Below are 24,372 nucleotides of genomic sequence, written 5' to 3'. Positions count from 1 at the left end.
TTTATGGAAACTATACGTGTTTTACGACGAGGGGTTATAACGCTTTCAAAAGGTTTTTATAAAACTTTCTTATCGATGAGGATTCGTGGAAAATCTTGATATTGGAGATTCGATGGTATGATTCTCAATCCACCTTACCGTACTTTATTTATGCTTTGTCATCACGTGTGAAATGGGTTCATTCCCGCTCACAGCGCACTCTTATACTTAGGCACTTTTAGGTTTAAATTTACTCACATTTTTCCGCATCACTACACTTTATGGCTTCGTCACATTCCAGGCGTCGGCCAGCACAACTCAATCCGGAGTCCTAGTGGACATTTTGGGTCAGGGTGTGTCACTATATCCCATTAGATTCGACCCCTTGAGATGAGTTCAACGGTGTAAACAATATCCCCGTATATCTAGTGGTACCAGTGTACTCACCTAGGCCGAGAGTCGAAGAGAACAAACCACTGTTCGTCTTCTTCCTCATGAAATCTTGGACTTCCAGATTCGTGTTCTCACGAAGTTTGTTTACAAAGGCCATAACTTTGTCAACATGCATCCATTTTATGCATATTTTATGTCATTAGAAAGTTCAGATTATTATCTACAATTAAGTCTTCTTGGGTGAATTCCAAAATCAACTCTAAGTGCACGAAAAAAGGCTCGCAAAAACCTTGGAAAATTTTATTTTTGTGCTAATCCGAGACTAAAGTTTCAATTTTCTCTCTAACCGCTTTGTTTTTCTATACCAAGTTTTAAACATAATTTCAAATGAATGTAAAGAACATATCCCAAGCATTAAAACCTATAAAAAACAAGCATGCCAAAAACAAAATTTTAAAAGCAAGCATCCATGTTTTTTCAACATTCCTAACATGGCATATTCATAAATATCTCACGTAATCGTGCGAGGAGTGTGGGAGTGGCTCTGATAGCACTGTTCGAAGAACGTACGTACCTTTGTGCGGAAGTTTGAATCTCAACACTCTCCTACAAATACGAACAAGTGCTTTGTTCTTCCGTGCATGTCTAGAACCTCGAAGATTGTCGGGTTGGCTACGGTATGCTGAGTTGGCCCTTGGTTTTCGCCTCCCAAGACCTAGGGCAAATAGAGATTGCCCTAGAGACCTAACTAGAATATGTGAACTTTATGGAAAAGCCTTGTGTTTCTCTCACACTTGTTTCTCTCTTCCCCTAAGCCTCCTTATATAACTTTAGGAAGAGGATGATACAATGAATGAAATGCCATTCACTGCCATTCACATTCCAAACTGAAATGGCTTTAGACATTCATCTAATTACTACATTAGTATCAGGAGTTTAATATCCTCATGTGGGTGGACTTTTCACCTTATGCATGGTATATATCATATGAGATAAATCCTACAGGGGAAAACTTCCCAGTTTTTCCGGCGTTTCCCGTGATCTTCTAGGCCATTTCCGGCCATCTCCAACCACGGTTTGACTCCTTGTAGGTATATTTCTACCCCTCTAGTCCTGAGCTTTATTTTATAGGTAGATTGTGGTTTTTGGTTGAGGATTGAGATTAAAAAAAGCTCTGAAAAAATGGCCAAGAAATCGGTCATGCACAGACCTCGGGAAGAAGGCAAATGCTATATGATGACCCTCACTTACAACTTACATGACTTTATTCTTTCATACCAGACGACGGTTACACATTTATGACCTTTATTATACTAGACTACCAATGACTACTTGTTTTCCAATTTTGTTGCTGGCATACAATTTCAAGACAAGAAGTATAAAAAACAAACTCATGGAATGTAAATTCATATAATACATGAGGTTGAAAACAAATAATTGAGTACAAAACGAAAAATTTGGAATATCTAGAAAATCTTAATACATGAGAGAATTTGAACTTTATTGTCTTACAAGTTGAAAGCAATCATCATGCAAGGAATACACCATCATGAGGATTCACATTCGATGGGTTGATTCTATTGACAACAGACAACGGTTAAATCAAAATCAAAAGAAATTATTGAATGAACTGGAAGATTAATATGATCCACTACTGAATTACGTACTCAACAAACACTTCCGTAGTCATGTCATGTTTCTTTCACCTTTCAGCTTACGAACTCAGTTCCATTGTAAAATTATCCTTCAACTTTGTAGAAAGAAAACCGTATCACAAGTTTTCACAGTCGACAGGTTTCAGTCAGTTATACCACATGCTTCGTGGGAAAAATCTCTTCAGGCGATCCATCTCTTCAACTAGAAACTTGAATGACCTCAGCTTCATTGTCACTATAATCTCCCCAACATTTACTTGGATTTTCCTCAACCACTAATTTGCTGCTGATCTCTTTTGCTACATCAATATTACCAACAACTGTATATGTTTCAATAGGCTTTTCTTCAGGATTAGAATGAGAGACTACATTATCAACATACTCTTCTTTCTGCTACTCTTCTTCAATTTTTTGCGTCTCGCATCTAACTTCTAATGAAGACATGTCATTATTCTCTTTTGCTTCACCTTTAATATTTGTTTCAACACCAAGTGGAGCATTTATAATTGTTAATGACTCTTCTGAACCGATTGGAGATGTTGGGAACACATTTTGAGTCACTGGAATATCATTACGCGACGATGGATATCCATTTGGGGACATGGGATAACCACTTGGGGGAGGCAAAAAATCACTAGGAGATGCTGGATAGCCATTGGGAATCCAAGGTTGGCCAGGTACAAACTCTGCCGCATGTGGGTTCATTACTCTAGGTGGACTAAAGTGATTTCCATCCCCTGTGTTCTCACCATTGTGGAAGACATGTTTATTACGTGAAGCCCGACTTCCAGATCTATTATATCCACCAGCCAATCGTGGACCATACGGAACCCTTGCTGTTGCTGACTGATGAGGTGATCTACGAACAGGACTGATCGTAAGCATAGGAGGAATATTTACTGGTGGGGGCAAAATCCCTCCATGATCTTTGGAACCTGCCACTGGAACTGAACCAAAAACTGGTATTAGGGATGGATTGAAAGGTGGTGCGGCTGCAGAAAGTTTCTTGGTGGTCTCTTTTTTAGTTTCTGGTTCATCTAACTTTTCTCCATCAGTTGGCCCTTGCTTAACTATCCCACCATCAGAGAAATCATGTGGACTTCCATCTTCTTCAACCTTTGCTTCCAAAAGGGAAGAATTTTCTTCCATAAAGTGAGTTGTGCTTTCAGTTAAAACAAATGAAGGTTCTGAATCAGGGCAAACCTTGGTCGAACTGTCCAGCGCTTGAGTTTGCAATTGTCCATTTTGAGTAGTGTTTGCGGGTTGGGAAGTAATAGAAATCTCACCGTTTGAAACTGTGACTTCGGCATTTTCTACTTGTCCTTCTTCATAAGCAGTGGTTTTCAGTTCTATGATCTCAGCTTCCACTTGTACTCCAACACTAGCATGCTTTACAACTCCCAGAGATTTCCTTGCCACAGAGTTCTGCACTTTTGTATGTTTTACATCAATACCATTTTCCTCAAGAGCCAAAACCACTTTCTCTCCCACAAGTTTTTGCTTTTCCTCTTCCTCGACATCTTTAACTAGTATCACTTCACCGGTAACATCTGTTGCAGTTTTCTCCTGGCCAACCTTAGAAAGTTGTACAATAGGAACATTTCCTTTTGGTAATTGCTCTCCCACTGCCTTCACAATTGTTCCAGGAGGAGCCAATGCAACTTCTTTATAGGAGAAAAGTTTTCCAGTTGACTGAACACTGATTGGATTTGTCACAGAAGATGACTTGGTAACTTGATCAATAGAAGCTGGAGTAGAAGGAGCTGACTTTGGGTTTGAGTGCTTCTCTGTCCCTCCACTAACTGACATGCTAGAGTTGCTTGGCTTAGGACTGAAGCTTGCACTCTTAACAAACTTTTTTGAAACGGGAAGAGCAGGTCCAGGAAAAGCAGCAGGCTCAATTGGGCTTGTTTTTGGAGATGTCAAACTATTAGGCTTTCCATTGTATCGTGATAATTGGGATGCATGCACAAAATTAGTATTCAGTTTTTTGAGGCTTGGTCTCCTTGACAGAAAGGATTTGCGACCCATGGGTGAACGACCTTTAGGAACTGCTTCTTGCCAACCTTCATCTGAGGCATCATCTTGTGCCGCATCATCTTTTTTTTCGAATATTATTGATTGATCCAGTAGACTTGTATCAACTTTCTCATGCTTAGGTTCTGCAAATGGAGGTGCAGACTGGTTCTCTTTATCACCTGAATTCTCAGCAACAAGCTGACTTGGTAACAAAATGTCGTCCTTCTGGTATCCATCTGAGACTATTGCCTCGTTTTTTCCTGGTTTTCCTTTAACCTGAATTGAAAGAGAGCTTGTCATATATTTCATGCAAACAACCACTAAATGAGCAAGACTAAATTAAACTACAAGTAGATAAAATGTTTATAACCTTTGCACGAGCTTTTCTTGCATCCCTTGCTTTCATATCAGCATCTGGTGTTATATAATCCAAAAGGTCTGACACACTGATTGATGTGATCAAAATATGAGGATGTTTTCGATAAGAAGTAGTAGAAAGCATTAGACGGCTAATAGGAGAAGGGTGAGGATTTGAAGAGAAATGTGGATCGAGCATTGGTCCCTCAATTAACTAAATTTTATTCTGATATTTGTTATTTATTACCTTAAATGTCCTTTGCTGGAGATAGAGGCATCTGGCTTTGGAGTACCATTGCGTGCAGCTTCTTGCTGCTCCAAAGCCTTAGACTCGAAATACTCAAGCCATGCAGTGGCATCCTACAATATTATTCAATGTATGAATTATGAAGTGTTTGTGGGTGGGAGAAAGATTTGCTAAATAAATAATATGAGATGAATTATGAAGTGTTGTTACCTGTGTGCGTAGATCCTCAGAGCCAAGTTTTGCTTGCAGTATCTGTAAGGTAGTTTGTTCGTGCTGAACACTTAATGTGTAAGCTTCCATCAAAGAGAGTGCTATAGCAATGGCATGATAGCTAGCAGCGGTCTGAAGTAACCAGAAATGTGTGCTACCAATTAGTATAAAGCAGAAGAATAATGCGATAATAATGTGTGTGTGAGAGAGAGAGAGAGAGAGAGAGAGAACCTGTATATGATCAGGTCCAAGTAGCCTTTGATTGCACTTTAGCGCTTCATGGAGATACCTAAGAGCAACATGGACATTCCCCAAACCTTCTTCCATCATTGCCACGTTAATATAGGTGGCAGCCGTATTTGGATGAGACGGCCCACATGTTAGATGCAAAAGATACAAAGCACGATTGACGTACCTAAAACAAATCACAAGTTGATCCATAACTAGGATGAGATCTGATGACATTGAATAATAAGAGCACTGCATAAAATACATACTTGAGGGCCAACTCTGTATGTTGAAGTCTGTAATAGAAAACAGCCAAATCCCCATAACTTTTCATCGTATCAGGATGATCAAGTCCAAGCTCCCTCTCATTGATATCCAATGCCTTTTGCTGATAAATGGTCGCCTGGTTGAAATCCCCAGTGTGGTACAATACTACAGCAAGAAGACTATATGCTCCCGCTGTCATTCGATGATAAGGCCCACATACGGACACTAGTTTTGAGAGTGCCTTCCAGAATCCATATCAAAGTTTGGGTCAATTCTTTCTTACCTTTTCGAAAATTAATAGACATGTATGCAACATAATATGCTTTCCTCCGTACCTTAGTGCCAAAATTAACCGCTTCCTCCAGTTTACCTTTATCCAACAAAGTCTTGGACGATTCTAAGAGTGTACGCCCATCCGCTGATGAACATGCAACGTGCTGCCCAAAGAAGCAACAAATTTCATACAAACAGAAAACTCCTAATGGAACTTGAGAGTCCAATTTCCAATCAAGTGTTTACCTTATATACAGGGACCATGCTTACTATATCTGATTTCCGAAAAGGAGATACATTGTCCATATCGTAGTCCCTAGGAACAAGCTCAAGTCCAACCTGAAGAATGGTGATTGTGTTTCAAAAATTCAAAATGCAGGGATTCAAGCAGCTAAGATTAAGACATGAAATATATATATATATATAGTAGCAAATGGTCAGCCCATATATTTTACCTTGTGGGACAATCCACGGAGAATGGCAAACTTCCTTAGATCCTTAACAGTTTCGTGTTTCCATTGCCACCCAAACCTCTTCAAAAGGAAACTTTCCACCCATTTCCATTTTAATGCATCATCATAAGTAATATCTACATCCCCATTTTCAGTTGCTGGTGTTCCTAGCAATATATTTAAACATGCCGCTATTGATGCAGCCAAGTCTGCAATATTATCAACTGCTGCTACAACTGCTTGGAGTATGTGTTTATAGGCTCGCACAACCATCTCATGGATACAAAGTGATCGTACATGAGGGAGCTTATCTGCAAGTTCAACCTAAAATGACATGGATAAAATAAGACAAGTTGTACACTATGTACATAGAACTACTTACATATTATCTTTATTTGCTCAATCACTTTTATAATTAAACACAAAGAAGATGAGAGCTATTATCGACACTCTGAAAAGGTCATCCATCACTACTCATTTACTAAAACATAAGGGAGAGGATATACATGGTGATGCGCAAAATGACATTCTTGGGGTAACATACTATTATAGTAGAAGAAGTAACAAATCAAATATGTACAAGAAACTTCAAAAAATAATTACCACACGTCCTAGGGAAGACAATTGCAAACCCCTAGTATGCATAAAATCTGTCAATGTCCTTCCATCGACTGGTGAAAGTTCAAGGGAGCCAAAATCTGCAACCTAACACGACGACAAAAATTACTAAGATGAAGACATCTGAAGGCAAACAAAACAAAGTGAGAAAGGGGAGTCTGAGAAGTAGAGTTTAGAAACTAACCAGTTTTGGAAGTGCAGTGTCAACATAGTATTTATGTGCCATTTCAATCAACTCATCGGGTGACTGCAAATATGAGCACAATTTATCACATTTGAAAAATGAAAACTACATAGCACAACGCCAATAGGTGGGAAAGCATCTGGAAAACCTGAAGGTGAAGACCAGTTTCTGATTCTTTGAGGCGCAAATATGACGATTCAGGAAGCATCTTTCTCCAAATAGTTTCCTTTTCTGCATCTCGCTTTTCTAATTCCTCCTGAGTAGTGATATCAGAATTCTGATGTATATCAAGGTTGTTAACCCCAACAACATCCTTCACCTGGTCAGTTTTGTTGCTCCTGACATCCATTTTCTTTTTAATTTCCTTTAGTAACCCCCCTTGCTTTCCAAGACCCTTAACAACCGGCTCAATCTTAGCTTGTTCAGTTTTTTTAGATTCAGTTTTTCCCGAAGCTTGATTTTGCAAATGTTGTACCCAACATGCTCCTAGCTCCCATCTAATGGACTTAGTATTATTAGTGGGTCCATCCTGCAATCTTAACAGACTGTCTTCAAGTACTTTCTTCACGAGAGATCTAGTAGTATGTATACCTTCAAAATTTGTACGTAGAACTTCATTTGATGATTGAGGCAGGGAGGACTGTTGCAATAACAGTCTCAAGCTGAAATAGTGCAATGTAAATGTTAGAAGAAACATATATTTGTAATTGTTAGTATTTTGTGGTTTAGTTGTGCACAAAGTAATGTTGGCCTACATCCTACTACCTTAAGTTTTTTTGTGGTTTGGATGTACATATACACACTCTTTCAAAAGGCATTCCACCAATCACTTAGCAAGCCCAAAATATAAAGCATTACCTATTAACATTCAAAGCATTAGCACCACCTTCAAGCTGGTCCTCAATTTCAACGTCCTTAGGAACAGGTTTTCCTTCCCAATTCACCTCACTTGAAACCCTCACAACAGCCGTAAACCCACAAAGTCTGACAACCACAACACCCAGTGTAGGAGTATCCTGCAAGACCAAAAGTCAGTATTCAATATTTTTCGTCTTGACTTTATTATAGAAGTAGGACTATAAAAATACTATCAGTATACTCACATGAACAGTTGCACTTTCGTCAGCTGTTATTCCTTTGAGTAGGTTTCTCTGAGTAACTTGTTCTTGCGGAATTCCAAGAACTTGGCTGCCATCGATTTTACAGTCTACCTTTATACTTGCATCGGGCATATTTCTGGTCACCTTAACGATTAAATCTCCAACACTTTCCTCGTGAACAAGTGAAAAAGTGGCATCATTTAAGGCACAATGGTTAGTCTCAACTAGACGCTTAATTGCTGTAACAGCTTTAAGAACAGAGACGTCCACAAATAAACTGTGAAGCAAAAAAGCCTTGCGGTCTCGGACTTGCCTCTCCTCTGATGTTGAGCAAGGCATTACTTTTAAAATGGCAAACTCTTTTGCCCATGGACTGTAATCATGTTTACCGTCTCTTCCCTGACCACCTCCGTTTCCTCCCCAGTTTTCGTCTTCCAAAGGAAGTGATGGGAAAACTGACGGTTTATCAGCAACAATTGGAGGGACAACCCATGTGTTTGCGCGAAAACCGTAGGGAAGGTTTCCAAACTGCAATCAAATATAATAAACAAGCTCTGGTAAAATATTCTTCTTCTATTCATTGTATGTAAGTTTGAATTGATATATGGCCACACTAAAAACCTACTTTATTGTGCTCAATGAAAGCCTTCATAACAGCGTTGTATGCCTGCAACCAACAACCAAACAAAAATTAATTTTAAACTAACAACAAAACAGTAAAACATAAAAATAAAAAATAAACACCTAATTAAAAACATGAAATAGTTTCGAACATACAACATCAAATGGCCTACTAATTTGCTGAAGAAGAACAACCAAAGAGTGAACCATTAGAGCTCGTTTTCCAGCAGGGTAGAATCCTTTACTGGAAGCCACGATTGTCGTCGGCTTCCCGCTACAAACCCGAATCTGCAATTCATCCAAATACTATACTATTATCAACTCAACCCAAGTTTAAAATAAATATATATATATATAGTTGCAAAACACGTACGTCCATTTGAAACAAGTCGTCTTCTGTCTTATCCTCAAGGAACGGACGCGTAGATCTTCTTATGTCTGCAAAACAAGCACCAACTTCATTCAGTATAAACATTCAACAAAACCATCATATTCTAGAGAGAGGGAGAGAGAGGAAAGAAAGCATACAGTGGAGAGGAGGCGTAAGGTGAGACAAGGAAAAGAAATCGTAGAACTGCCCGAGCTTTGGAGGAGGATACATTGACACAGTCGAGGCAGCAGATGACTCGGCATCAACGATCGGAATTGAACCCAAAACTTTGGCCCTTGCATCTGCATTGGGCCCGTCGTCGTTTTTGTGCTGCGGTACGTCGCCCCTTGAGTTTGACCGGCCAGGCGTTTTAGGTGAAGGAGCGGATGACGAACCAAAAGATGTCGTGCAAGCGACGATGTCCATCAGTCGCCGGATGTGTGCCACGGCTTGCTCTTCTGTGTAGTCATCTGTGGCCATCACCAAAGTAACAAAAAATTAAAAATAATTATTAGAAAGTTATATAATTAATTACAAACTTGCCTTCTAAATTTTACTGGTGTTCCACTTTGCTTCTCAAATGGCAACAACGAGTATTATGAGTTACAAAATTATATAGAGTTAATGGTGGAGTGCCCTCGAGTCTAATGGAAATCACTGTCTATTCTTATAGCATATATAAATGGAGGGACCATTAAAATTTTTTACGGACTAAACAAAAACATATCTACGAATTTAAGTGATGGTTTTTCTTTTCTTTTTTTTTTCTTTTTTTGGTGAAAGTGATGGTTTGATAATTATCTCAATTTTAGTTTATTCCGTTTAAAAACAAAATAAATTGTTGGGAATAAATTCCACAAAAGCATATATAGAATTACTTTGGTTTCCTACAACCAAGATAGAAAAGACAAGACATTGTCACACGATATTGTGTGACCCAAATTCCCTCTGATTTCTAGGTTAAGGAATAATCACCTTCTCATAGAAATGTACATGCTTTTATATGTTTAGTCCATCTACCTGGATAGGTAGGATGCCCAACCCTTGATTAATGTGAGTCCACCATGTGAGGCGTGAAGAGCAAGTGGGACCATGTCAAGGCCATTCTCAACAGCATGTTGGTCGTCCATGACCTTGGAGAAGATGAGAGTCAGAATAAAATGAGGAATAAGAAGTCCCATTGTTGAATAAAAGGCGCTAGAGGCACTCTAGTAACAACACCCTCACATGCACAACTTGAAAACAAAGATTGAGAATGATGGTTGTGACAACTCTTTCTTTTGCAAGATCCCACAACTAGACAAAGGTTGGTCCTCAGGCAAACTGACGAATCTTCCTCTACAAGATCACGTGGATAGACGGAGGCTGGTCCTAATTCAAACTGGAGCCCTAAAATGCCCATGGGTTCACCTCCGTCTAGAAGCCAATCTCCTCTAGCTATAAAATTCTCAATGAGCTATAAAATTCTCTGGCTAGCGTCCATGCTAAGCTAACTCCTCTGCAGGAAGAGTCTTGTCATGATGACCACAAGTCAACAGTTGTAGATGAACTCAATATGGCCTTCTCTGACGAGCTTGACACCCATATTGTTGACAGTCATCTCGCAAACTAAGACAATAGGTACAATTGCAAAGATTGCAGAGTTGAGGCCTTGCCAACTACTCCTCAAATTCCTATTCTCGAAGGTGAAGTAGTTGTTATCCACCATGATGACCTAATACAAAAAGATGTTCAAGAACAGGATCACTAATATACCCCTCCAATGCGTAATAAGAGCATCAAAGAGCCCCTACCTCATCTTATATGTACTTTCTCTCCCAAAATCTAACTTGAGTTGGGTGAATTTTTGTAACGCATGGTGTTCCAAAGATTTTATTTGCAGAGTGTAGCTTCATCTGCCCTAAGCTTGCTCAACCATGTAGGTTCATTCCTAGTTAGGTCCCAACTTTTCTTTATCTTTTGTTGAGTCGTGGTGACTCATAACTAAGAGCCAAGTTACCGTACTGGACTTGCCTGACCAGAGCCGTATCCCTATTCTCATCCAAAAGGTCTAGGTTAGTAGCCATTTTGCGTACTAAAGTCCACATCTGTCATGCTATTGTGGATAATGGGAATGACATGCTGTATAAGGACCTCGACTTTTGTTCCAAATGCCACGGGAAAGGTGTCTCCCCTATAGGTCCTCTTTTGGTTGAGCATTGTTGCTATGCTAGTAAGACTTTGAATCTCCTTTTTCGTTGAAGGGGAATTCATATATAAGATTGCCTTTATTTGGTTTGGGTGTGCTTTGATACCTCTCTATGAAACTAGGCATCCAAGGAATTTGATAAAAGACACTCCAAAAGTACATTTCTAAAGGTTGAGTTTCATATAGTACTTTCTGAGGATAAGGTGAGTAATATGGTCTCTACTCTTTTTCTCTTGACAAGCATGTCGTACACTTACTATTAAGCATAGTTTAGGGCTCATACGTTTGTGTATATATAATTCATTTATCATTTGTTTTACCTGTTCTTTTCCCTTTCATGTTGTAAACAAATCCCTATCTGAAATACATAAAGATGAATACCATTACTTCATCTTTGAGTTTTCTATCATACACTTCCATTGAGGGAGTAAGGCACCTTTGTTGCAACTCTGCTATCTTGCGGCCCGTCCAGAGGGGGAACCTACGCAGATCCCAACGTTATGAGCTAGTTCTTTTCATAACCTCGAGTTAAGATCCTAATTTGCCTCTCCTTGGACCGGGCCTTCGCAAAGGAGGTTTGAGTACATTCACCTTCTCAGGAATACCATTGTTTTCATTTTGATTAAGTTCCTACCTCTGCATGCACGAGGCGGTGACGAGAAATTCTATCCGAACATCAAATCCCATCAGTACTTTCATCCCCCAAACCACTGAACCATGGTTGTGGGAAACCTCTGGCCTTAGAATCGACCCAATTCTCCACAGCAAAGGAGGATCCTAATTGATATATAACATGTACTTCCAAAATGGGATCATGATTTGGAAGAGGGGTTTGGTTTTATTCTTTTTGCTAGGTATGACCATATGAAGTTGAGAGCTTTTCCCTAAATCGTTATTACTCCGAATACGTACCATAACGATAGTGCTAGGGTTGGAAATTGTTTTCCCTGAAGTTTTCTATACTCAAAATTGAGAGATGGCTATGAGTATGAACAAGTTCCCAATGAGTGGAAGAAATATCTCCAGTGTCTTAGTAACCAAGAAAGAAAAGACAAGACCTTGTCATACGAATATGGTGTGAGCAAAGGCTATCTGATGCCTAACTTAGACTTAATTGAGTAGAATCAATCACAACTAATGCGTTCTTTGTCTAGGCACAGTTAACTTCTCATAGAAATGAACATGCCTTTATATAGAGACTAGCATGGGCTTGAAAGATGATTCATTATGGCACATGTGGCGCTCCCTAAGTTGTTGGTTTAAACCCAATGTTATCCTGCTGATTTAGTGAACAACGGTTAACTATGTTAGACGTGATAAGGGGCACCAATTGAAAGTCCTATTAGGGATGACCGTCGATGATCATGGCCTGTATGCAGACCATGATTATTGGGATCATTATATTTTGAAAATCATGTTGGACTTCTAACCTCACCTGTGAGCCTGTCTGGGATCGTGGAGAACATCTTGGATCTTACTCGGCCAACTGAGCACATCCACGATCTTCTGGGTAGGATGGCCCAATACCTTGAGTAAAGTGAGTCCATCATGTGAGACATGGAGAGCACGCTTGCCTAGTAGGGGTGTCTCCTCTATCGAGCGTGATTTATATAGGCGGCGTCCCCTCTCGCAATTGCTACTTATCCCACGTAAGGGTTAAGAGCAAGTGAAACCCTAGGGGCAGTTGCCAACTATTATCACTTTAGTGCATGTGTCGTCATTTCTTGGGCCGATGAAATTTGTTTAGGATTTGAGGTTATATAGAAGAGTGGAAGAAATATGTAAACAAATGTATATAGGCACGCATTAAAAAATAAAAACCCGAAAACCAACAATCATTTATGTTTTTACTTTTAAACTTTTGATTTCAATTTTCTATAGTTCTTCCCTCTTTCATATTTTTCTTAGTCTCCCCCACCCAACATTTTTTTCTCTTGTCTCAATTATAAAAAGTGTAAAATAAAAACCAAAGAGTACTGATAGGCAATTACATATTTGTAAGACACTTTAATACGACCTGGTGTGACATGCGATATATTCAATAACATCCAATGAGATAAAATAAATAATTAATGTGGTATTGCACATAACATGTAACATCATTTAGTGTTCTAGATTTTTTAATAAGCTGTTTTTTTTTCTTCAAAGCACCACAATCTCAAACCAACCCTTAATATAAAAATGCAATTAGATTAGCATTATTTAAAGGAAATAGTTATCAAGTAGACCCTAAAGGATCAAATTGAAATAAACCCAAAAATCATGTATCTTATAATTAAATCCCTTGACCAACATTTCAAGTAAGTAAGAGAGTGAGGGAAGTGGAGAGGGTACGGTAGAGGTGTGGACCCCACTTGGCACACACTCAACCTTCAAAGCAAATGACAACAAGATAATTTCACATTTATTGAAATTACCAATTTGCCCTTATGCTGTATTTCGTAAAATCTTCATAGTAAGTCTGAATTACATTTCGCTAGTACCCACACGTTCGTAGTGAAGAACCATACAAGAATGTGTGTATGTGTGTGTATGTGTGTGTTTGGCTCAAGCCCAAACAATAAGTCCATTAGGTACTGGCCTAATTAGGTACTAAAATAAATGGGTCTACTTGATGACGTGTTTAACAAATCTAACGAGTAAGCCAACAGTATCACAGTTTGCAGCCTGCAACACTGACAGTCGACGGTTGTCTCGAAAAAAAAAGTTATGGATTTCCAAGAGTGCAAAATTACTAGTTTTCTCTCGTTGTCAAATGTGCGTAAATCATTCACTGCACATTGGATTTACGTCTAGTTCTTTGTACATTTGATTTACATCTCACTCACGCTCACTTATTTGTAAATATATGTACTATCTAGAAATACAAGAAAATGGATAAAGAGTGAAAATAACTTAGATGTCCAGGTAGGATTTTCACATAGCCCGCCACGGGCATTTTCGTAACCTCCCAACCTCTCCGACTTGCTTGGAAATCTAGTAAGCACCAATAAGCAGGGATTTAGTTTTACACCTCTTACCGATATGCAGAATCACCATGATGATAGCTTCAAAAACACCCAATCACCAACTCCATAGACTCGCTCGGTAGAGTGTGTGTCTACACATTGAAGAACTGAAGGTCTCAATGTATCCTCTAGCGTATGGATAGTTCTCTCGGATTGTCCGTCCGTTTGAGAATGGTCGGCAGTGTTGTAGAGTAGATGTGTGCCAAGGCTGACTAGAATGTGTATATCTTCTAAAGTTTAGAGGGGAAACTGCAGACACAGTAAAAAAAGATGTTGACCGGTCTAGAATGTAGCTCTCACAAACTGGCAGAAAGTGTGTTGACTTAGTGAGTCAGTCGACAATCATCGAAATACCATATCTTAACTTGTACGAAGCAATTTGTATAAGAAGTTTATGGTGATATTCTCTCATTTCCATTCAGATATAGGAAGTGACTACAAAAACTTGTACGGCTTCTTTCTTTCTGCTTCTATTTGGTGACAAATCAGGCAATTGCTTACATACTACGAAATTTTCTTTTTCATCATAGGCCAAAAGTAGAAAGGCCTGATTTGAAAATTAGCCTAACAAAACTCCCTGATTATCAGTATCTAACATCCAACTAATGCTCCTGAGTTCTGCTATAAGTGGAATATGATAGGCCTAAAGAGTATTAAACCATCTATAAGATTTTCTATTGAGGATGTCAACCATTCCGTTAGTATGACTGGGGTAGTAGTTGATGGTGCAATCGTAGTCACCGATTAGCTTCATCCATCGATTCTGCCTAGGGTTAAGCTCTTTCTTGGTGAAGATATACTTGAGATGTTTATGATTGGTGAAGATTCAACAAGTTTTTTCATAGAGATAGTGCCACAAGATTTTTAGTGCAAAGATAACAGTTATTAACTCCAGATTATGGGTAGGGTAGATCACTTCATGTGGCTTCAGTTGATGGAAGCATAAGCGTTTACCCCACTATGTTGTGTCAGCACGCAGCCCTGACCATTCGGTGAACCATTAGTGTAGAATTCAAAGTTACCGCTATCGTTGGAAAGGTTACCGCTGAGTGAGACAATACTTCAGCTGCTGAAAAATCTACTCACATTCATTGTCTCATTCGAATTTGACTCCTTTCTTGGCCAACATTGTGAGGGTAAGGTTATGGGTGAGAAATCCTTGACAAAGTGCCAATAATAGCCAGCAAGGCCAACAAAATTTTGTGTCTCGGTAACATTTCATGGGCGCTCCAAATTTTCCACTGTTGCTACTGTTTGAGGATTAACAAGAATACCATATGTTGAGAGCATGTGTCCCAAGAAAGACACATAATCTAACCAGGACTAGCATTTGCTAAAATTGGTGTATAGATGATCCTCCTTGAGTTTGCTTAGAACCCATTGTAGGTGTTTGGCATGTTTGGTTTCGCTCTTGGAGTAGACAAGAATGTTGTTAATAAATACTATCACAAACTTGTCGAGCTAGAGAGGAATAACCAGTCCATCATGTCCATGAAAGCCATTGGAGCATTCGTAAACCTAAATGGCATCATAAGGAACTTAGAATGACAATATCAAGTCTTGAATGCAGTCTTAGGAACATCAAATTCGATTTTCGGTTGATAAACATCAGACCTCAGATCGATCTTGGAGAATCGAGCTCCACAGGGTTGGTCGAAAAGATCATTAATTCAAAGCAATTGATAACGGTTTTTAATCATTACCTGTAATCGATGCACAACCTCACAATTCTGTCTTTCTTCTTCACAAATAAGATTAGAGCTCCCCACAATGAAGTGATAGGTTGGATGAATCCCTTATCTACAAGTTCTTGCAACTGAGCCTTTAGTTCTCACAATTCTACATGAGCCATATGATAAGGTGATAAGAGGGATATGTATTGTGCCTGGAAGTAGATCGAGGTAAACGCCACTCCTTGATCTAGAGGTATCTCAGATATATCTTTGGGAAGGACATTAGGAATGTATGTCTTCAAGTTGTATCAGATTGTCTTCTTCTACTATGACATGAGCTAAGAAGCCTTCACATCTTTCTCTTAGTATTCATTTTATCTTTATAGCAAATAATAATTTATGCTTTAGTTTCCTATGTTCGTTTGTGAAAGTGACCACAGTTATGCTTATCCGTCCGAAAGTTATTATCGGCAATCCACCAAAACATAATTCTGATGTAGCCAATCCATCCCTAGGATCATGTCAAAGTCTACGATCTCTAAGGGAATGAGATTAATTGGCATCATTTGGTTGGCAATTAGAATGGTGAATCCTTTGGATTCCTATTGGACGTAGCAGACTTTCATTGTGATTCTCATGTCTTAATTAATAGGAGTACCTTGAGTTAGAGTCATTTGAATAAATAAGAGTGATATGGCTAAGTGGGTGGCACCTAGAGCAATCAAAACTCTAGGAAAGTGGCCAAGAATTTTTAACGTACCCGTGATTAGGTCGGGTTTATTCTAGGCATCCTAGTAGGTGACATCGTTGACATGGTCATGAGTTTGTTGTCCTCCTGCATGACTTTCTCATTTGTTTACACAATTTTGATTTCCTCGACCCTAATTGCCTCTATTAGCCTACCTGTCGAATGCACTGTTACCTAATGCTTCCCTAGTGTTTTAGTACTATTCACCTTCGTACCATTGTGAACCAGAATTATGGCACTAAGACATGACTCCCTAGTACTGCATTGTGTTTCCGTTATAAGAATAAGGCTACTTTTTGGTGGCTATTCGGTTCATACATGCAGCATTCTTGCTTGGTGGTAGAAAAATGGATGGCCGAATGATATGTCGAACGGCTGTGCACATGCGAATATTTCTTGGAAGCAAGCAGGCTACGTGCTCGGCAAGAAGAGCCGAGAAAGAACCTAGATTTCAACACAGAAGAATTTTGTGGCCGAGAAACAAAAGTATATGGTGAACTCAGTTTGGTGGGCTCGACCAGAAGCATTATGGGTTGTTTGGATGGCTAAGGTTGGTTTGCCATGATATGGGCCAGGTGCATGCATGCTGCATCCTCCAAATGTTGGAAGAAATGCATATAATAAAATAAAATTATATATATATGGCTCAAGGATGCATGGTTGCAGGACTTGCTCGGTTTTTGTGCCTATTATTTCATACATATGTATGCAACTGAAGGCCGTTGAGATGAGCAGTGAGAGTTTCCTCTTCATATTCCAATCGATGTATGGTCGAACTCGGTGGAGTTGGTTGGCAATATATGCCAAAAGCACAGCAGACAAATCATATCAGTCAATATATATATATATAGCAGGCACTAACATATACATATATATATCCCGAGTATCACGAGGAGCATGAGGTGAGAGTCCTCGAGACGTCGATCCCATTTTGTTTTCTTGGCCTGATCGTCAAGGTCTCTTTCAAGACGTGTCACGCTATGGAGTGGATTCCTCGACCATATAGTTCTTCGACTAACTAATTTCCTTTACCATTCGGCTTACGGGCCGAAGCTCAAGGAAACTGAAGGGCAATGTTTGGACCCAAATTTACACCATTGGTCCGTGTAATCAAGGTCGTTGAGTAAGCATAGTTTTCAACCGTCGGATGGAAAATGGAAGATATTTTTGTTAAAGGATAATAGTATGTTTTTATCATAATTATCTTTTAATACGAATTATATGCATCTTCTTAAACCAGATAAATAAGATTCGAATTGTATCTCAACGGAGAGACAGGTGAAACAGTCCGATTTAATTTGGATTTGTTAGCAATGTACTGTTTGGGTTAGAGCAACTCGGCTATATATATATATATATATGATTATATACATATATATATATATATATAATTATATAAATATATATATTTTGATTGATGGCTGCCGTAACATGCATATGGCAAGAAAAGGAGGCCTAGCCTAGCTAGCCTTCTGAGATGATGGAAGATCAGGTTGTCAGGATGACAGCAAGGTGAGATTTTTGACTTGAAGAGCCGTGTAAAACCATCCCAAAAGATTTAGTGATTGGATAGAGATAAGTTAAATGTGGGATAAACTAGGATTGGCATGCAGAAGTCCCTATTTTTCATCAGATTCGCATGTGGTCATGGTTTTATTTCTCAAGATATTCCGTCACAAAAACTTTGGATGCAATTAAGATGTTTATCATCTAACCGCGGTAAGCGGATATCCAACCCTATAAGTACAAGACTCGGTGCAACGGAAGGAGGACCTCCAATTCAACACACAACTGCCCTACGCAAACTCTCTCAACAACTTGAGATTTTTTTTATTTTCTCTTTTCGCTGACACATCTTCCGTTGGCATCAACAGCACTGTGAAAGCAACTGGTGGTATCTTAAGTCGGCATAGATAGCTCTGTCACCGTAGAATTAGCCGATCTCGCAGCATCTTCCGTTGGCATCAACAGCACTGCGGCGAGGACGGTTGATTACCTATCCAAGTCTCGATCGAGAAGGATTTCTGAATCCTTATTGGTCGAGGTTATCTCATCAGCCTTCTCGGCGAAGTGAGGTGTTACGAGTTACTACATTCAGCACATTGGAAGTCGAATTTGATATTGAACTTCGCTAAGTTAGCAACCTTGTTTTCAGGCTCTAAAACCCGAAGGCCGAGATTGTTCCTTCCTTGGCTGCAGTCGCGAGATTTAGAAGTCAGCAACGCACCCAACGCAACATCAAAAAAATTTACTCCTCGGCCGAGCTTGGCCGACGAGTTGGCACGCCCCGCATTTAACCGAATGACATAGTTAGCTTATATATTACTCGGCCTGCGCGCCACGTAGGCTTGGTAGTTTTTAGGGTCAGCAGAATCATACCGCTTGGACAATGGTTGACGACTTTTGGATATTGAATAGTGTCGCCCTTGTAGTGTATAGTACCATTATAAGTTGGCTGCTGATAAGGGTCGGATCCTATGAGTTCATTGGTAGGGAATTGCTTTGATGAGCTGATTCTACTGTTTATAAGGACACTAGTTAGCCCAATGTTCCTGCTGACCATAAGTGTAATAACTTGTACTTTCTTGCCTACAGTTAACATACTGATGAGTGTTGCATCAGAAGTAATTCTAGGAATTGGTGTTGTTGGAACTGCCTTGAGGACGGAAGCAGGAATTGTTGTTGGATTTACCCTACAAAAGGATTTTCTGGAATTCAATCCCCATTTAAAAGATATGGAATTGTAGTCGCTCTTTTTGAAAGACAAGTTCTGTCGGGGACCAAAAGATGACTGCTCCCCGATTCTTTCATTGAGTGCTCTACCTTCAACACCAATATTGTCACTCGGGCCATTTTCGGAATTATCAACACGAAGTAAAGCCTCGTAGAATTCCTTGTATGTGGTACATAGTGTAGATGCTGCCAGGGAGTAAAGCTACTTGTGGGTCCCTTTTTAAACTGGTGGAGTATTTTTGAAGGGTTGGTACTGATGGCTTGACAGTAGCGAACAGATCATAGACTTCTAGTGGTACTTAGCTACCAAAATCTACCTGCTTCTTGTTCATGAACTCATCCCTATTTTGGGTCTTGTACTAAAGAGGCAAGAACTTACTCACAAATCATTGCTTCAATTTATCCTAGTCTTCTCTTTTGCCTTATAGGATTTGTTTCTTCTCATACCTCCACCACGACTTTGCTAGTCCTTGTAGGAACTATTTTGTTGTCATGATCCATTGATCAACCGGGGAAGTTTCCCTACTTTTGCATGATGCGGAACGTCTTTTCGACTGCTTGGGGTCTTCATAAAAGTGATTCACTTGAAGATTAGAGGCAGCCTCCAAAACATTGTTTCGAGAATGGTGGAAGGCTGTTTGAATAGCATTAGCAATAGTCACTCTGAATTGGCCAAAATCAGGAAAAACTTGTGCGATCTGTGTTCGACGAGGTGGCATAATTCTGGCATTAGAGATCAAGAATTGAGAGAGTTTACAAGTGTGTGATGAAACCATAAAATGAAGGTGATGCGGAAAAGTTCGAATAAAATAAAATCTAAAGTAACTAAAGTAGCACAATGTGTGGTTCTTAAAGTTCCTTGAGATATGTTTCACCTAAATACAAAACTATTAAAATAAATAAAAAAGACAAAAGTAATTTCACGTATTTGTACAAAACACATTTGTTGGAGAAACTTTATTAAAATAGTCAAATTTGGGAAAGCAGAAGGCAGATTTGGATTCTGCACATCAAGAAACCTAAGGAGACCCCATATTCTCCCATGCACCACCTCATGTGCTACCATGCACCAGTTGGGTAGCCAAAACGTCGCCGACTCTAGAGTACTGTACCTCCGAGTTGGGTTACTGCCACATGCCGAGCTACAACTACGCGAGTTCTTCGAAAACCTGAGAATGGCCGGAATCTGAGCAGATTTTCCATGGCACATTCCGAGCTCAAATATTGAAGTCAGCAATTTATTTATAAAATTGAAGCTTGGAATGAGAGGAATATGATTATACTTATTGGGAGTTCAATTGGTGGTCAGAGGTAGTCTGAAAACGGCCGAAAATCTACAGTCTCATTGAAAAGCTGCGGGTTTTCCATTGCTTCATCTGCACCAAGGCACATCTATTTCACATCCAATAAAAAAAAATCTTTATCTACACAACGAGAGGAAGAGAAAAGTGGTTACCCTGAGGCTTATCTTGGCCGGGAATGGTAGAAAGTTGTCAGAGAATTCTGAGTTTGAATTGGTGATTGTGATCTCTCAGGTTTGGACTCTAGCTCAAGGTTTTTGTCCTTGTTTCTCAGTTTGGGGAGAAGAGAAGAAACAAGGGATGATGGTGAAGCTTGCTGGAGTAAGCGAGTTCAAGGTGGTGGTTGTTTCCCTTTTTTTGTGTTTTCACAGTGAGGAGAGGGTTAGAGAGTGTTGAGAGAGAAAGAGAAAGATGAGGGAAGTCAGAGAGAGTGTCAGAATTGGAAAAGGTACACGGGCAATGTTGTGGGCCCCTACTTGGCACCACTCCAACCAAAGAAAATAACAATAAGAGAATTTTGATAAATGTAAATGACCAATTTACCCTTGCATTGCCTGTTTCGTAAAATCGTAAGTTCAAATTTTGTTTTGCTTGCGCCAGTTCGTTTATAGTTATGAGCACTACGAGAATATCTATGTGCTTGGGTCAAGCCCAAACAATAAGTCTATTTGGCACTGGCCTAATTAGGAACTAAAATAAACGGGTCCACTTGCCAAGTCCAATGAGTAAGGCAATAATATCATAGTTTGTAGCCTGCAACACTGAGAGCCTGTTGTTATCTCGAAAAACAAGTTGTTGATTTCTGAGAGTGCAAAATTACCATTTTGCCCCTAGTTGTGAATTGTGTTTAAATCATTCGTTGCATATCAAATTTACGTCTTGTTTACGCTCACGTGGTCGTAAGGACACGTACTATCTAGAAAGACGAGAAAAGAGACAAAGAGTGAAAAGTATTTAGATATCCACAGAGAGTTTCCACTTAGCCCACTATGAGCATTTTTGTAATATTTCAATATCAGGAAATAAAATACGATAAATGTTTTGGACGGGTGTGACATTTTATATCCTTGATTTTAGATTATAAATTTTATCTCCACACATTAATTTGTGTATCTGCGGCACAGGTACCAACTTTATAAGTAGACAAGTTGGTTCTTTTACCTCAATCAGAGGTGAATTAGAAAAACCAAGCTTCATACCTAAACCAAATATGCATTAAAAGAATTAAACTTGGTATGTGATTTATGGTTTGTAACATGGTTTTCTTCTATTTTGGCAAGAATTTCTTCTATTTAATTGATAAACAGTTTAATTTTCAAATTTAGGAACTTACTAGTTTTGATAAAATATAGGGAGGTCTTGTATAATAGGCTAGCAATGGAGAGCGGTTGGATGGACCTACCTTCGACGATGGTGAGGTGGGAGGGTTTAAGGGAGAGGATGTCGACCGAATCTTTGAGTTTGGGCCCTCGCACCTGATTAGGATTTCGCACCTGATTAGGATTTTGTCACAATCGATGTCAATTTCGAACGGTGGCGATCGGAAATGGAGGAGCTCGTCCCATCCATCCCACGGTCACAATAGAATAAAAACATGGAAAGGGATCCTTTTCGCATTCCTTCCACCAACTGAGCACAAAATTCGGACCATTGAAATTTGATTTAATAGTTAAAGTTATTATAATTTTTAATAAAATCCTCTGTTTATAACCGTTAAATCAAATTTCAAAAATTTAAATTTTATGCTCAGTTAGCTCAGATTGAAGGGATCCAGGGATCTAGTGGATCCTTTTCCTAGAAGCATGAAAGCCGTGATGGGTGAGATCATAATTAAATGATATGCTTGCTCCCAAATCACACCAATCACACCAATCACCAACCACAATAAATGAAAGGTGGGACCCAATGGCACCAGGTACTGTACGCAGTAGCAAGCGAAAACGATGCAAATGGAACTCAGGAGGGAGAGGCTACCTCGTGTGATAAGGAGAAATTGGTCAAATGACATGTCTCCACGTGGACTCCCAACAGCTTTCTCACGTCCAGGATCGTGTCCGTAGAGATGCCCTATGTATGCATATACATTTTTATTACAATCACCAAACACATAAAAAAACTTTAAAAATAATAATAATTAGAAGATCTAATTATTCCAACCCAAATTACTTACTTTGCTACACAAAGGCTGCTTATGTTGTCTAATTAAATTAACATTTTTACATTTTTCATGATAATATATTGTTTAGATTATGATGACGTATGACATCATCTTCCGTTATAACATTTTGTTGAAATGTTTGTCTCATATTATATTTTGTCGAACATCCTGTCATTGTTTACCTAAATATGAAATAAGCAAAAAAATGTTTAAAAACAGGTGGATGCATTACATTGCAGATTTAAAACGAGGTAGTGTTTTATAATATTAGCAACCAACTAATATAGCTTTGTACATATATGCAAACTACCATATACCTAAAATGCAATGGCCAGCAGGTGATGAAATGCAATCAAGGTAGATTATGTATTTACAAGTCCAAAATACCTATATACGTACCTTGAGAGTTACTTGTAGCTCATCTGGTGTTTCGATGCTAATCTCGATTACGGTAGGCAAAACTGCAAGAATTAGTAAACAATGGAGTTAAATAACATTAAGAGAGAATACATACATAAACTCTATTTGAAAAAAAGAAAAGAATAGTGTATTTGCGTTTCTTAATTACTGTCAACTACTTGTATGCATACATACATACATGCATACATACATACATATATATATATATATATGTATATACACACACACAGCAAAGAACACCAACAAAATTAAAGTGATAATGTTAGACCAAAAACATACGAACAAAGAAAAGAGTTACAGAAGAGATAACATATAGTATCAAATGAAGAGAAGAAATTGAAAGTAATAATAAAAAGAATAGGAAAAAAAAGGAGGAACCTTTCTCCTCCTTTTTCTTCTTGTCTCCCTTGGGTTTATGGGGCTTGGCCTTGCCAGTCTTGGGAGCCATTGTCAACCAAAACTAACTACTATGCTGTGGCTGCTGCTGTTTTCTTCCTTCTAATTAATAACCTTAGCGATGCGATGATAACTATGACTTTGAAATTGAACGTATCGAACTGCAGTCTCTCTCTCTTGGCACCAAAACTCTTGAAAGAAAATGAAATCTCCGTCAGTCCGCCCACCCTTCAACTAATCAACCAGCAAAACCAAAAAGAAATCCAAAGGGTTAGTGGCTCTAACGTACGTAGTTGGAAACCAGCTGGTAATTTGTATTTATGTTTTTCTCATATATTTTTTCTTTTTTAACAAGTGAACAAGGATAGGATAGGATTGGATTGGGTTGTGTTGGATTTGAGGAGCTAGCTGAAGAGGAGCTTTTACATGGCATGGCAGAGTGGATGGGGATTGAAGAACGTGAACAAGTACTGAAATGGCATATTCTCCAGCGTAATTTAGTGATTTGATTAGAGAGTGCTGTGATGGGGACACAGAGAGTGAGTCTGTATGTTTGTCTCATAGAGAGAGAGAGAAAAGGATAGGATAAGGTAAGCAAAGCTGCGCCTTAGACACCCGCACACAGGGAGAACGTAAGGGTAAGCAATTAATTTCGGGCCTCTCGTTTTCCTTCTCCCTGATTTTATCACCTGATCACCTCTCTCTCTCTCTCTCTCTCTCTCTCTCTCTCTCTCTCTCTCTCTCTCTTCTTCCCTTAGATTTGTTGGGATATTG

At 39.1% G+C, this 24,372-nt stretch overlaps 1 protein-coding gene across 6 annotated transcripts; it reads right to left on the bottom strand.

The window, feature by feature from the left end:
• Positions 1 to 1,809: 1,809 nt before the first annotated feature.
• On the bottom strand, positions 1,810 to 24,252 carry LOC114822116 (protein REDUCED CHLOROPLAST COVERAGE 2). 6 transcript variants are annotated; one of them, XM_070816237.1, is made up of 22 exons: positions 23,581 to 24,252; positions 23,182 to 23,243; positions 22,599 to 22,691; positions 21,958 to 22,117; positions 9,132 to 9,443; positions 8,977 to 9,041; positions 8,760 to 8,891; positions 8,608 to 8,649; positions 7,986 to 8,510; positions 7,741 to 7,898; positions 7,031 to 7,544; positions 6,883 to 6,945; positions 6,684 to 6,785; positions 6,084 to 6,404; positions 5,875 to 5,967; positions 5,691 to 5,792; positions 5,358 to 5,596; positions 5,092 to 5,275; positions 4,861 to 4,992; positions 4,651 to 4,763; positions 4,417 to 4,492; positions 1,810 to 4,322 (listed from the first exon to the last, which is right to left on the bottom strand). In XM_070816237.1, the coding sequence occupies exons 1-22, from the start codon at positions 23,648 to 23,650 to the stop codon at positions 2,421 to 2,423; spliced, it is 5,460 nt and encodes a 1,819-aa protein (XP_070672338.1). In that variant the 5' UTR covers positions 23,651 to 24,252; the 3' UTR covers positions 1,810 to 2,420. The 6 variants fall into 6 exon arrangements, with proteins under 6 accessions (XP_070672338.1, XP_028952054.1, XP_070672339.1 ...); XM_029096221.2 differs by having other exon boundaries at positions 22,027 to 22,117; XM_070816238.1 differs by having other exon boundaries at positions 21,958 to 22,099.
• Positions 24,253 to 24,372: the final 120 nt, after the last annotated feature.

This window comes from Malus domestica, chromosome 16 (assembly GCF_042453785.1).
Source record: "Malus domestica chromosome 16, GDT2T_hap1".
Classification (NCBI taxonomy): domain Eukaryota; kingdom Viridiplantae; phylum Streptophyta; class Magnoliopsida; order Rosales; family Rosaceae; genus Malus; species Malus domestica.
This window is presented reverse-complemented; position numbering and strand designations above follow the sequence as displayed.

What these genes read in the sequence shown, in the direction of transcription:
- LOC114822116 (XM_070816237.1), bottom strand. Translation starts at nt 23,650, where the DNA reads ATGGCTCCCAAGACTGGCAAGGCCAAGCCCCATAAACCCAAGGGAGAC. An exon ending in AATGCTTTGAATGTTAATAG is followed by an intron (nt 7,545 to 7,740) that starts GTAATGCTTTAT and finishes GCACTATTTCAG; the next exon opens with CTTGAGACTGTTATTGCAAC. An exon ending in TCCGTGGATTGTCCCACAAG is followed by an intron (nt 5,968 to 6,083) that starts GTAAAATATATG and finishes ACCATTCTTCAG; the next exon opens with GTTGGACTTGAGCTTGTTCC.